We start from the raw sequence: 15,888 nt of genomic DNA, 5'->3' as shown, positions 1-15,888 counted from the left end.
AGAGTTAGAAAATTCAGGCCTAATCGGGAGCAGTCGTGATGTCACTGCCCTAGAAGATTGTGGACCCGCCTATCGTCCTGATGTAATTTGTCCCCTCTCCCCTAGCAGTAAAAACTCCTAGAATCGGCCGACCTCTGCGCTCGAGCTTGAGTCACAGAGCTTATGCTCAGACGAAAATGGTTGCCCAAAATATAAATGTAAAAGTGTAGCCGAAATAACTTGGGAGAAAAGAGAGTGGAGAAAGAGAGCTTTGGAAGTTGTTCTTCTCGTTGTTGTATATCTGAATGAGGTCTACAGCTGCTTATATAGGTGAGGAGAAGTGTAACCCCCGCTAAATCAAAGGAACCATTGTGCACGAATCCCGCTTCCGTTACCCGCATGCAGCCGTTACAAAACGTGTAAAACATGCAAAATAAAAGCTTGAGAAGCAAAAATGTGTGTATATATATATATATATATATATATATATATATATATATATATATATATACACACACACACACACACATACATATATATGTACATACATATACATACATACATGTATGTATGTATGTATGTGACTATTCTCACACCTTGAAGTCAGAAATTTTATTTGTAAAGATCCACAATGTTTTTCTGATTGTGAATGGATCTATTATGCACAATTCCGAGCATATTTGACAATAAACATTTTTCTTACTATGGTACTTTGATGTAGGGGTGAATCCTTGATAGCCCATTGATTGTGGCAGGATGAAGGTTGCGAGGTGATGGATGGGGAAGGGGAGAATATAGAATCAGTTGGAAGGAGACAAAGCAATATGAGAGACTCGATGAAGGAAGAACTCGTCTTGATAATTAATGGGCTCGCCATGATATTTATCATTCAAATTCTAATTATTCATGGTTTATTGCTTTGCTGTCATGGTCTTTGAATATGTTTTTATTTGTTAGATTTGCATTTCAGTTAAGAGTTGTAGGATGTGGAGAAGTTGTAAACCTTGTAAATGGTCTAAACTCAAAGTTTTATAGTTGATTATCACTTCATTGAATTTATTGACGAAGTTTATATCGAACACACGTTATTTTTTAATTGATTAAGTTAATTTCTTATTTATGATAGTAATTATTTGTTTCATTCTAATGATATCATGTATTAAAATAAATGATTAGAAATAGATGAATATCATTACTACAGTTGGATGTGAGAATAAGCAGTATATTTTGGTGAAAATATTTTTTAATGCCCTATAGCAACGGTTTTCTCTTGTTAATATACCTTAGGGTGGTTAGGATTTTGCGGATGTGGATATTTTATTTTTTTAAATAAATATTAAATCTTATAGTAACGGTTGTCTTTTGTTGTTAATAGGCTGTAGCAACGGTTAGAATTTGTTGACGTGGTTTTTTTATTATTTTATAAAAATTAATCTAATAGCAACAGTTGTTATATTTGCAACGGGTATAGATCGTTGCAATAAGCTAATTGCAACGACTTTAATAGTAACGGATTATTTGCAACGGTTTTAACCATTGTTAATGTATTAGAAACGGTCCATACCGTTACTAAGAGGCCTATAAGCAACGGTTAGAACCATTGCTATAAGGGGCTTTTGTAGTAGTGAAGTGAGGAGGACAACCAATCTAGGATATGATCCACCAATAAATCTGACATTTATCTAAACCATCAACCATGAGTATACCAACATGGCTATCAAAAATTCATAAGATATTTCATTATCAATGGGACTTGGCCTAAACGGACAAGCTAAGAGTAAACCCCTTTAATTTTTAGCTAATTAGAGTATTATTCGTGGACTGGCCAGCCTCAATCATCCTTCCAACACTACGTGATTTCATATTAGAATTTACTCTCCCTTTGGGGACTATGTGGACTCTTACACTTCTTGTTGAAGAGTAACTAGATATTTCAGAAGAGTAGAATAAATCTAAAGAACTGACTGGACATCAAATAGTAACAAAATTTGAGCTATTAGGTATCATAGTTAAAATTCCGCAATCTTTCAAACGTAAAACCACATTAATGAATCCGGTGTCCAAGATAGTTGTGGTCCAAGATAGAAATGTGATATTTAAAGGTCTATACAATAAAGATGGACTAGCTAGGCTAATCTACTGGACATGATTGTCTCAATTCGATCAATCCTTTTTAAACATTGACTCTAAACATATTTAATCATACATCCATATTACTCCCTTTTCATTGTTGGACTAGACTGAATCCTACTGTATGCATATTACTCTCTTTTCATTGTTGGACTAGACTGAATCCTACTGTATGCCTTTTAACTAAACCAATCTCATACCTCAACCAAAGGAATGGAAGACACTTCTTTAAGATTTATTGTTCTATTGGACACGGTTAGGGATGTCAATTTTGGTCCATACTCATTTACCTACCTGACCCGCTCATCATTTGGCCTGCCCAACGCCCACCCATTTAATTAAATAGGTCTAATTGGACGGGTTCATTTTACATTATTCTAAATGGGCACTAAATGGGCAAATGGGCAGTTGTTTATTCGCCCGTTTGCCCGCCCACCGTATTCCCAAAACCAAAACAAAAGAAACCCGATCCCAAATTCCCAATCTCCTCTTTCTCCTCCACCTCAATCGGTCAATCCCAATCTCCTCCGCCTCAATCCCGATCCCAATCTCCTCCGCCTCCTCCTCCGCCTGAAGTCGCCGCCTCCGCCACCTCAAGTCGCCGCTGAAGTCGCTGCAGCGCAGGATCCTCGCCGGCGCCGGAGGGGACGGCTCGGCCGCGGCGGATTACCTCCCGTTTGAGTTCAGGTTGGAGGCCGCCTGTGCGTTTCTCGATACGCAGGTAGACTCTTGGTTATGACTTATTAGAGAACAGTTTTTGCCTGGAGAGTTATTATGATGAAAAGGTGAAACTATTGGGTTTGGTTCCTTTAGGGAGGGATTTGATGATTTAAGATAAAATTTTAGGCTAATTGCAATGGGACATTGGTACCAGTCAATGCAGATTTCAGAAGAGACACTATAGTTGTAGCTTTGTTTCTGACTTCATGTAACATAAAATTTCAAGTATGAACTAAATAAATAAGCTCTAATATTTATAGTTAGAATGTTATGGACACTCCTATTCAATTTCATGATAAGTGAAACTTGTTGGTTACGGTGCCTGTGAAAAGGAAAGGATGCATGATCAAAGTGGTCTTTCTTTTCAGGAAGTATGATTATCCTAGGAAATCTATGGTTTGAAGTGGAAACATTGTCTTTTTTTTCCCTCTACATTTCAAGGGTGTTCATGTTTTGAGGGGATAATATTAACTGACCTTGCCATCTCGGTGAGGTCATTTTATTGAAGACATCATCCACTTTCTATATGTTGTCAATAGAATAACAAGGTTTCCCAAGTATTGACTAAAAGGGCTAAATTGCTTCTTATCAATTTTAACATGAAAAGTTGTGAGTCTGTTTGTAGATATCCTTGATTCGTCTTCCATGCAAGTCAAAACTAAAAGAAGTAGCTTTTTCTTGCCGCTATATTGAACCTTGGTCTTCCAAAAGTGGCCATTTTAGTGAGAGAGATTCGAGTCATTAATTAGAACTTAGAAGCATATACTTCCTTTTCTTTTGCCTCAGGCAACTCGCTATAGAATATCATACTCATATCCTTTTAGTGTGTAAGGGGAATTTGGAGGGTTCTCAGTTATACATGAGCTTGAGTTGGGTGACCAAAGAGTAGATTTTTCAATACAGCATTCTAACTCATGGTTATCTTGCCTAGGATTTGGATCACACTCCATGGATTTGGTTTCGATATCAGTTAGTATCCTGCTTCTGCCAAACACTTGCTACATAACAGAGACTTGCTGAGTGAATTCATTACTGTTATTCATGCATATCAAACACTTGCTACATAATCGATGTGTATGTGAATTAAATGCTGCATTGTTGTTGTTGTTATTGTTTTCCCTGTTTTGTTGTTAGAAGCATTTTCGCACAAAAAATCAAATACAGACGTAGATAAATATGTGCATATACATAAAATTTACATACACTCGTGAATTAACTGCTGGGGTAGTCTTTTTTGGGCTTATATGTCCCCGTTGATTACCATTTGCCTATGCCATTGCATGGCTGCTCAAATACTTATCGTCATAGTTTTTTCATTTCTTAATACATATATAGATCTATTTGCATGTTGAGTCAATTTATATTCCACTTTATTATGTGTTTACTACCAAAATTGATGTGCTATTAAATTATTTTTTTCAGCGATCATGTCTTTAAATGATCAATTTAGCATCCATGATGATGGTAGTGATGATGAGAGTACTTCTAAACGTAAAAGAAGACAAACATCAAAAGTTTAGGATCACTTTACGAAGTTATCTGCCGATAATGATGAGAAAACTAAAGTTCAATGTAATATATGTAATCATATTTATGTTGGTGGTCATGGCACTAAGACAATGTTGAGGCATATGGATTTTTGTCCGAAAAGGAACTTAGATGAGGCTGATTCTTCCAGGAAAAGTATGCCACTAAATCATATTTATTAGTACATGATTTCAGTAATCTAGAGGTTTATGAATCGGAAGGCGAAAGTGATTAAGGTAAGATTTTACTTGTTCCATGAAATTAGTGTACATCATAAACTTGCTTTTCTAATGTTGTTGGCTAAATATTGATTGTTGTTATAGATACAGAGCTAACCATTGTGAAGCTGGGGCATGAATCCGTGTCTTATCAGTTTCCATGTAAAAATAAAGATTTATATGGTTGGCATTCTCTTATGAAATATGTGTGTTATAGATAGCAAATTATCCCTGACACCATATGCTGACCAGGCTTAAGCATCTTTCTCTGCACCTTTGCATGTTTTGGTTACAACATATAAATAACTGTTTGCTATTTTCTCAAGGAGCAAGCTCAGTAACCTAAGAACTGAATGTAAGATTGTATAATCCTGGTTGTAAGTGTAGATGAAACAATTACCTGGGAAAAATGTTAATTTTCATGATACTAAGGTAGTTCTGCAGCAAAAGGAGCATTTTTGTGTTGTCTTTTGTTGTTCAAGTGTTTCTGTGGAAAGAGGGTTGGTGCTCCCGTTTGGACAGTTTGATATATTGGTAATAAATGGATGATAGAACTTGATTTGCTACACATAAATTGCTCCCTTTGAACCAGCATTCCTAGTATATTGCTGATATGCTTAGACAAAATACCAGCATTCCTAGTATATTGTTGTGCATTCTGACATTTACTGCTTGAGCAGAGTATGGAAAGGCAAAATTATATGCTTAGACAAAAGTTTTTCCTTGTATGTAGTAATCTTTTGCTTATCGTTTATTTGCTGGGTATTGAATTCTATACTTTCGCTTTGTTTTTCAGATTAATTGAAGATGAAGAATTTAAAAGAGTGGTTTTCCTATGAGCTATTGTCTAAATCATTACTATCTGCAAGGCCTTTCAGCTTCTTTTATGAGGAATCACTGGATGGTGAACTTGGCAACCGAGGTTCGGCCTTATTTTATGCTGTATTAAGTCATATAATCCTTTTGCTGTTAGATTTTCAAACTACTTGAACTGAGTGTCACATGCCTTTTGCTCAAAGTTCAAGCATATTAACAATGCATGCAGGTCTCTTGGCTCTGGTTCCTGTATTTACTATCATGTTTCCTGTTCTCGTAAAACCATAATTTTGTTATATGATTACGTATCTGATAAGTTCTTTGTGTATTTAGCTGATCTTTAGTCCCCTGGTTCCCAAAGATCGCATCTTGCTATCTAGTGTTTCATTATTATGACAATATCATACGTTTGTGACAAATGTAACTAATTCTATGGATGATTGATGCAGGAGAAATATTGAGGTCTCTATGGTGATTTCGGATTCTAACCCTTGCTATGAAGACGCACATATGAGGCTTGCTGCAGTACTTTTAATGTTGCTATTGAGTACAACTGAGTGTTATGTTTGTTTCATGGTCTTTTCTTTCTTCTGTCATGATCTTGTTCATGCCTGAACATTTGAAAGATGGGAAATAAGTGGACTATGGTTGTGCTACTATTTTGTTTATAGACGAACTTACTACTCTTCTAGTTTATCAAGTAATTAAGTAGATTGTCCTTACTAATCGTGATCGTGTTGCTGATAGTTATGATGGCATTTATATCAAGTTATTGATCTTATACAGATCCTTGCATACCTTGTGTTTTCTTTCTTAATTCATTTAAATATTCTTTCAATTTTGTTGTTATTGATCTTTTGGTTTTTGGTTTGGAAATTTGAGGTTAATTTTGCAAATGTGTGAGGTATGTACTTTTATCCAGACTTGTAAATGGTTCAATCATGAACTTGTCTGCCTTTGTTTATCTTTGTTTATGTTCCTATCTTTGTTAGTAAATTATCAAAAACCCCAATGAGTTTGCAAAAAGCTCCCAAAAAGTTTGCAAAAAACCCACAATAGTTTACAAAAAAAACCCCTAAAAGTTTACAAAAAACACCCCAAAAGTATTATACATATATAGTTACTATAGTTAAATAGGCAAATGGGCGACCCGTTTATTAAATGGGCGGGTAAAAATCCGCCCATTTAAATAATGTTAAATGTGCCATAAATGGGTAAATGGGCAAAACATGCCCGTCCATTTATGACTCGCTCATTTAATACTCATACCCACCCATTTAACATCTCTAGGCACGGTTACGTAGTTGATTTGTGTTTAAAATACAAAGGTCGTTAAATTTTTTTTAATTGTTTCAGTTTATGGAGCGCGATTATTGATATTTGCTGGATGAAGTGTTCTGAGGTCCATACGTGCAGCAAAAGGATAAATTAAAACTGTCTTAACATAGCTTACTATATCCCTTAATAGGGAAGTGTGTGCTTGATTCTCCTCAATTAATGAGAGTTAGAGTTATATCTTCTTTAATTTATAAAAGCCTCAATTAGTCTTATGTACATACTATTTTTTTCTCTTCTTTTATTATATTGATCTTTCCCTGTGATGCACCAATATGCCTTTTTCCATACACACATCCAACCACTATCAAGTCTAGCTAGCTCGAACTTGGATTCTCTCTACTATCAAAAAGTAATAGAGAAATCATTAATTTTTAAATTAATTGTTGATTATTTAGCGAGTGGTTGAGATTCATTCTAAATTTAGCACTCATCTTACTCTCATGTAGTGCACTCCTACCTAATTTGCACTTAAAGTAAAATCACGATCATTGATAAGGAAATCCACGATTCTAATAAAGTGCTAATGGTCTCTCCACTGTTTTTTTATAATGGCCGAATCTATCCAACTATTGATTCTAGTTTTATTTGGTAATATTCTAAGCATATATATAAGTGATTTCACTACTAATATCTACTCCAATATCTACCGTATATTTACAAACAATTTGGACTAGCTCACCAATTAGCTATAGTAAAAAACGGAGTATCCTAGACGAAAAATTCCATCTAGAAAAGTCAAATTTCCGTCTAAAAAGGATATCCTAGACGGAATTCCGTCTAGGATGTTGGTCCAATAAGATTCCGTCTAGGATGTAGTATCCTAGACGGAATTTCTGTCTAGAAATCATCCTAGACGGATAATCCTAGACGGAGATGAATTCCGTCTAGGATGCATCCTAGACGAAAATTCCATCTAGGATACTTCCTAAACGGATTTCTGTCTAGGATACATCCTAAACGGAATTTATTTCCGTCTAAGATAGTAGGTATCCTAGACGGAATTTACGCCTAGGATACTGATGCTACAGTTTTTTTTTTTTTTTTTTTTATACTGATGCTACAGTTTTTTTTTTTTTTTTTTTTGGGTTAGGAATCTACTTTGTGCATTGAAAACAATGGGTAAGCTTGAAAACAAACAAATTCAACCAAACTCTAGCCATGACAAAAGTTATATATTAATGGTTTGTTTTGTATACAACAAACATGCAGTTTGGCAATACGTGGCTAGCAATCCATCTCTCAGCATCTCTATATAAATAATGAACAATTAAAAAGTAATTAACTAAGGGCTTAAGTATTCAATATCATCAATTTAACATACACACACACACACCAGCCCATACACACACACATCCAGCGGGATAATATATACCATCAGTTTCCTTGGTAATAATATAGTGCAAGCAATATGTCAACATGAATTTGAAAATAGGAGCTCAGTTTGTCTACAATAGCATTCTCACTTCAAGTCAAAAGAACAATAGCAATCCAAAGTAGAACAATGTGCCCTAAACCAACGAGAGGCCTACCAAGCATATTACACAAAATTTCTCTTCTTCCTTATCTTGAACTTGATTTGGTGAACGGTATGTGGCCTCCACTATATACCTAGAGATAGGACAAACATGTGCTTAGATTCCCAATCCTCTCTTCCAAAGCAGGCAGTACCTGCACCAACCAAGCAACTAGTTATAATAACAACTAATCAAGAAGTGAAGCTTACTCAACGTCACTATCACATTTGCATAAAAATCTTATCTTTCCAATCTCAACACATTCATCATCAAATCTAAACTCATTCACATTGCAAAATATTTAGTGTTACCTGGGTCCTCAAAATAGCCTGTAAACCTTTATGTTTGAACACTATATAAGCCTATCTATGAAATCCAGTACATATCACAATAATCCTTTCTAATTATATTAACAATAAAACTGGAAAGAAAGAAAAACTGTACAACTATCTAAATAGGTGGTAATAAAACAATATGTCGTGTAAGAACTTTGTGTCATGATTAATTGAGCACATCCCTGTTATCCCAACAAAGTTTTGATGAAAAAACAATATAATATCATATATACGAGTTCATGATATGAAAAGCATCAGATAAGTGCAAATGACCTTCATGGGCCTGCCAACACTAGATATATGTAACTAGATTATTCACCTAAGAAACAATATAATTTGGAAATTAATTGGAATGGAAATGTAAAAACAGAGACATCAATTTGGATGAGATGCATAAATTAAGAGTTGCTTTTAACTCGTTGCATGTGAGAGATTTAAAACTTACAAGCCTGAGTAAGATTACGCTAACAATATCTTCCAACAATTTAGCGTTAATTGGCACAAGGGACCTCATCTACTTGACAGTCCTCTACAAAGCTTCTCTTATTTGATCATTTCAAATTATTGTTCTGAGGTTGCATCACAATTCTAGTTTGCCAAAAAAGGTAGAGTGTAGCCTCAGATCGTGACCAATGTTGAAAATAACGATAATGCATAACGTAATGCTAAATTTATAACTTGTTTATAATTACATTTGTTTTGTAACTCATATTCATACTTTTACGATCACATAACGATGTCACCAAAACAAGACATGAAAGCTTGACAAACAATTTAAAAGTAACTATTTACAGTTTCAAATGGTACATCTCTGTTTTCTTATAGCAATATATTTGGTAAACAATGTATTTTTACAATTGCAAGCTACACACACAAACGGCTTCCAGTCGCAAGCTAAAGGACTGTACAAAATACTACGCTTAAAACAAAGGTTTTTTTTTGGGAAAAATGTGTCCAGGCCCCAAAAGTGAGAACTTCGTGTGACTAGCCCCCCCTGTACTTTGCCCCATGTGGAATAGCCCCAAAAAATGGGCTTTAATGTTTTAAGCCCCCTCCACGTCAGCTTTATACTAAAAGCAGATGGTATTTTACAAAAAAACCGAAACTGCCCTTCTCTTTCTTCCCCAGACGAGTCCTGGAAGTCACTTCTCATTAATGCGATATGATGGGGAAAATGGAGGGAAATTTTCCCCTTTTTTTACTCCATCTAACTAGTTAGTTCTCTATTACTCCTCCTCCTCAGACCAAAATTCTCTCCATAACTCTCTCCATCATGAGCAATAACTAGTTAGTTCTCCATTACTCCTCCTCCTCAGATCAAAATGGCTGAAAAGGATATCATCTGCATTGTCTCTTCGCAGTATAAAGCGGTATTCTTGAAGATTAATTCTTCAACCACCATTTTGGATCTCAAGTTTGATGCGGCAGAGAGGTTAGATCTTCCATACGAATCATTAATTTTGGCATACGAAGATCAAACAGTTGGAAGCTTAAAATTTCTCATTGAGAACGATGGTGATCTGACGTCTATGGTGGAGCATTGCCACAATCTTGGACTGAAAGAGGTTCACGTGCAAGCTTTTAAAGAAGGAGATGATTCTTCGAATAAACAGGAAAACGAGCAAGTCCGACAAGACATGTAGGTTAACTGTAAAATCAATTAACTTAAGTTCTAATCGTCTTCTTATTAGTTCTATACTAGGTTTAACTGGACTTCAGTTCTAATGTTTTATTTGTCATTAAGCAGTTCTTTGTTATGCTCCATACTAGAGTTCTAATGTTTTATTTGTCAGTTCTAATCGCTATTTTGTTAGTTCTACTAGAGTTATTGCTGGTTCCACTATAGTTCCCATATTGTTAGTCCTAATTGTTATAAATTAGATATAACGTGGTATAAATTAACGTGGTATAAATTAGACAATGTAGGTATAAAATAGAACTAACAAGCCATCAGTTAGAATTGACACTAACACACTACAGATTAGAACTAACACTGTGCATATTATTAGAACTAACACGCTACCGAATAGAACTAACACTGTAGGGGATTAGAACTAACACTCTACAGAATAGAACTAACACTGTGCAGATTATTAGAACTAACACGCTACAGAATAGAACTAACACTGTGCAGATTAGAACTAACACTCTACAGAATAGAACTAACACTGTGCAGATTAGAACTAACACTGTGCAGATTAGAACTAACACTCTACAGAATAGAACTAACACTGTGCAGATTAGAACTAACACTCTACAGAATAGAACTAACATGTTATAATTTTGAAATAGCTTGTTATAAAATAGAAATAACTTCGTTAAATTAGAACTAACCTTTAATGGCTATATTGTTTGTTCTAATAGCTATTATGTCAGTTCTAATCAATGCACTGTTAGCTCTAATGGTTATATTGTTAGTTCTTTTAGTTCTAATTGATTCTAACAGCAAGCAATTGTCGTTTTTGCTTTTTAGCTTTTGCTATTATCTGTTGATACTTCTATTATTTGTGCAGTTTGAAATCAAAAAGTGTAGACTGTGGCCCGTCGGCGTTGTTGACCACAAGTGTTCCAGATAAGAATCCCAATGACAATCCTTCCGGAGATGATGTCATGACGATTGATGACATGATTAGCAGATCAGAGAGGATTCCTGCTTGGTGGCACACAGCTTTAACCGGTGAGGGACAACGATTTGAAAGTGCGAAGGAGTTAAGATTGGCCTTGCTATACTACTCCATGGCAAAAAAATTCGAATACGAGTTTGGGAAGAATGAACCGAAGCGTATTCGAGTGTTTTGTCGGTTTAAGGCAGCAAAAAATTGTCCGTGGATGTTATTTGCCTCTCCACCGAAAAATGATAATAGACTTGAAATCAAAAGGTTTGTGGACAATCACAGTTGTGGGCAGCATGGCAATAATGCTGGTCAATCTAGAGCCTCAAGGCGATTCATTGCTACCCAATTACAACCCACGTTAAAGGTTCGACCGGATATACGGCCTATTGACGTTCAAAAGGAGTTTCTAAGCTCGTATGGGATTAGGGTCGATTATAGTAAGATTTGGTGGGGTAAAGAAAGAGCACAAGAGAAATTATATGGTGATGCCCATGAGTCCTACGATCAATTACGATGGTAAATAGAAGATGATATATAACAAAATGAGGGGATTAGGGTCGATTATACTAATTTTTCAATGTTGGTACTAACGCTTAATCTTCAATTTTCTAGGTATGTAGAAGAGGTCAAGAAGACAAACCCAGGTAGCTATATTCATGTTGAACAAAATGAGGGGAGGTTTACAAGGTTATTCATATGCTACGCCGCCTGCATAAATGGTTTTTTATACGGCTGTAGACCACTCTTATTTTTGGATGGTACCTTTCTTAAAGATCGATTCAAAGGCATACTCCTAAGCGCCGTAGCATATGATGGAAATCAGGGGATATTTCCATTGGCGTATTGTATATGCGATCAGGAAAATAATGTTAACTGGAAGTGGTTCTTACAAGGTTAGTTCTATCCCTAGCCATGTTAGTTCTGTTGCAGGTTATGATAATTCTAGCTCATTCATTGCTAACTCTAATTCGTGTATGGTAACCACAACTCTTTGTAGGTTTGTGGTCTATTCTCTATGAAAGGCCAGATCCATACAACCCTCCACACAAGCTAGTGATAATTTCAGATGCGGATAAGGGGATCAGAGAAGCAGTTAGAGAATTTTTTCCAGATTCTATACACTCTCGATGTGTGTTGCATCTAGTGGAGAACTTCAGGACAAAGTTGAAGGATTTGGGATTCAAATCAAAAGATACTCAGATCTTGGGTAATCTATTGCAATCTGCCTGTTACAAATATACTAGAGCAGAATGGAACGATTACATGGACGACATTAGACTGGTTGACGAAAGAGCTTACAATATTGTGATGAACTACGCTCCAGAAAACTGGGCCAATGCGTTTTTCCCTGGAGTTAGGTAAGTTATAAGCTATTTCATTACATGACTATTATAAGCCGCTTGACGAATTCCCTATTATGTTTCAGATATGGTCACGTTACATCAAATGTTGCAGAGTCATTCAACAAATGGATACATGAGGCTAGGCTACTACGGATACTTCAACTGGTAGAGCACATACGTAAACAGATTATGGTTCGTATGAATGAGCGACGAACCATGGCTGAAAGTTGGAATCAATTTCTTTGCCCCAAAGCTGAACTTGCTCTCAAAGAGAACATGGAAAATGGTCGTCCATTGGAGGTTCGTCAGTCCCACACAGGATTATTTGAGGTACAATCCCATAGATCTTGTCAAGTGGATCTAGACAATAAAACATGCACTTGCCGTGGGTGGGATGTAACCCGTGTCCCTTGCAAACATGCATGCGCATCCATTATGTTTATGAAAAGGGATGTCTACCAGTTCTGTGACTGGTTTATGACGGTTGAAGCCTTTAAAAAGAGCTACGAGCCAATCCTCTACCCTATCCCTGACTTTGAGAAGCGCATCGTGCCAAGGGATGAGATACAGATCCTACCTCCACTTACAACAAAAAGGAAAGGGAGAAATAAAACCAGGCGTATCAACAACAGAACTGTTTACACGCGGCCAGTAAAATGTTCTCGATGTCATATGGAAGGTCATAACCGTAAAACATGTAATGAATCTATAGCTGACTAAGTGTTTGATATGTTGAAGTGTTTTCGTCCCAGTATGCAACAAATATTTTGTTTTTTTCCGATTGAATGTTTACTCTTTGTTAATCGGGAACTAACATCAGCTTACACTAGATAAAAAGTTGTAAGTAACAAAACAACTATCATATTAGGCCTAACACGCTTAAAAGAATAGAACTAACATCTCAGTTATTCGATGCGCTCGAGGGGCTAGGAGTAACAAGCCAAAGAATAGAACTAACTTGGTATCAGATAGTACTAACATGTGCAGAAGCAGAACTGACTTGGATCGGAACAGATTACAGAATAGAACTAACACTCTACAGGATAGCACTAACACTCTACAGACTTGAACTAACACTGTGCAGAATAGAACTAACACTCTACAGATTAGAACTAACACTGTGCAGATTAGAACTAACACTCTACAGAATAGAACTAACACTGTGCAGATTAGAACTAACACTCTACAGAACAGAAATAACTTGGTATAAATTAGAACTAACTTGGTATAAATTAGAACTAACTTGGTATAAAATGAGAACAAACTTGGTATAAAATAGAACTAACTTTGTATAAATTAGATCTAACATTGTATAAAATAGAACTAACTTGGTATAAATTAGGTTTATAACGTTGTAAAAAATAGAACTATCTTGGTATAAATTAGAGCTAACGTGGTATAAATTAGATATAACGTGGTATAAATTAGGTTTATAACGTGGTATAAAATAGAACTAATAAATTAGTAAATTAGATCTAACGTGGTATAAATGAGATATAACGTGGTATAAATTAGGTTTATAACTTGGTATAAAATAGAACTAACACAAATTAGATATAACGTGGTATAAATTAGATATAACGTGTAATAAAATAGAACTAACAAGCCATCACACGCTACAGACTTGAACTAACACTGTGCAGAATAGAACTAACACTCTACAGAATAGAACTAACACTGTGCAGATTAGAACTAACACTCTACAGATTAGAACTAACACTGTGCAGATTAGAACTAACACTCTACAGAACAGAAATAACTTGGTATAAATTAGAACTAACTTGGTATAAATTAGAAGTAACTTGGTATAAAATGAGAACAAACTTGGTACAAAATAAAACTAACTTTGTATAAATTAGATCTAACATTGTATAAAATAGAACTAACTTTGTATAAATTAGGTTTATAACGTTGTAAAAAATAGAACTATCTTGGTATAAATTAGAGCTAACGTGGTATAAATTAGATATAACGTGGTATAAATTAGGTTTATAACGTGATATAAAATAGAACTAACTTGGTATAAATTAGTAAATTAGATCTAACGTGGTATAAATGAGATATAACGTGGTATAAATTAGGTTTATAACTTGGTATAAAATAAAACTAACACAAATTAGATATAACGTGGTATAAATTAGATATAACGTGTAATAAAATAGAACTAACAAGCCATCACACGCTACAGACTTGAACTAACACTGTGCAGAATAGAACTAACAATCTACAGAATAGAACTAACACTGTGCAGATTAGAACTAACACTCTACAGAACAGAACTAACACTGTGCAGATTAGAACTAACACTCTACAGAATAGAACTAACACTGTGCAGATTAGAACTAACACTCTACAGAATAGAACTAACACTGTGCAGATTAGAACTAACACTCTACAGAACAGAAATAACTTGGTATAAATTAGAACTAACTTGGTATAAATTAGAACTAACTTGGTATAAATTAGAACTAACTTGGTATAAAATGAGAACAAACTTGGTATAAAATAGAACTAACTTTGTATAAATTAGATCTAACATTGTATAAAATAGAACTAATTGGTATAAATTAGGTTTATAACGTTGTAAAAAATAGAACTATCTTGGTATAAATTAAAGCTAACGTGGTATAAATTAGATATAACGTGGTATAAATTAGGTTTATAACGTGATATAAAATAGAACTAACACAAATTAGATATAACGTGGTATAAATTAGATCTAACGTGGTATAAATTAGGTTTATAACGTAGTAAAAAATAGATCTAACTTGGTATAAATTAGATCTAACGTGGTATAAATTAGGTTTATAACGTGGTATAAAATAGAACTAACTTGGTATAAATTAGAAATAACTTGGTATAAAATGAGATATAACGTGGTATAAATTAGGTTTATAACTTGGCATAAAATAGAACTAACATAAATTAGATATATAACGTGGTATAAATTAGATATAACGTGTAATAAAATAGAACTAACAAGCCATCACAAGCTACAGATTAGAACGAACACTGTGCAGAATAGAACTAACACTCTACAGATTAGAACTAACACTGTGCAGATTAGAACTAACACTCTACAGAATAGAACTAACACTGTGCAGATTAGAACTAACACTCTACAGAACAGAAATAACACTGTGCAGAATAGAACTAACACTCTACAGAATAGAACTAACACTGTGCAGATTAGAACTAACACTCTACAGAACATATCTAACACTGTGGAGATTAGAACTAACACTCTACAGAATAGAACTAACGTTCTACGTAATAGAACTAATACTGTGCAGAACAGAACTAACTTGCTATAAATTAGAACTAACTTGGTATAAAATGAGAACAAACTTTGT

The 15,888-nt window shown here is 34.9% G+C and overlaps 1 protein-coding gene and 1 long non-coding RNA gene across 2 annotated transcripts; both read left to right on the top strand.

The window, feature by feature from the left end:
- On the top strand, positions 2,550–6,122 carry LOC109821133. Its single transcript, XR_002241936.1, has 3 exons — positions 2,550–2,830; positions 5,371–5,496; positions 5,840–6,122. It is a non-coding gene; the product is annotated as an uncharacterized LOC109821133 (long non-coding RNA).
- Positions 10,055–13,314, top strand: LOC109821125. The gene is made up of 5 exons (XM_020387322.1): positions 10,055–10,216; positions 11,091–11,708; positions 11,805–12,085; positions 12,190–12,550; positions 12,619–13,314. Exons 1-5 carry the CDS (start codon positions 10,107–10,109, stop codon positions 13,253–13,255), a joined length of 2,007 nt encoding a protein of 668 aa, XP_020242911.1. The 5' UTR covers positions 10,055–10,106; the 3' UTR covers positions 13,256–13,314.

Source organism: Asparagus officinalis, chromosome 1, assembly GCF_001876935.1.
Source record: "Asparagus officinalis chromosome 1, Aspof.V1, whole genome shotgun sequence".
Taxonomy (NCBI): Eukaryota; Viridiplantae; Streptophyta; class Magnoliopsida; order Asparagales; family Asparagaceae; genus Asparagus; species Asparagus officinalis.
Note: the sequence above shows the minus strand (reverse complement) of the source record. Positions and strands in the feature narration are given on the sequence as shown.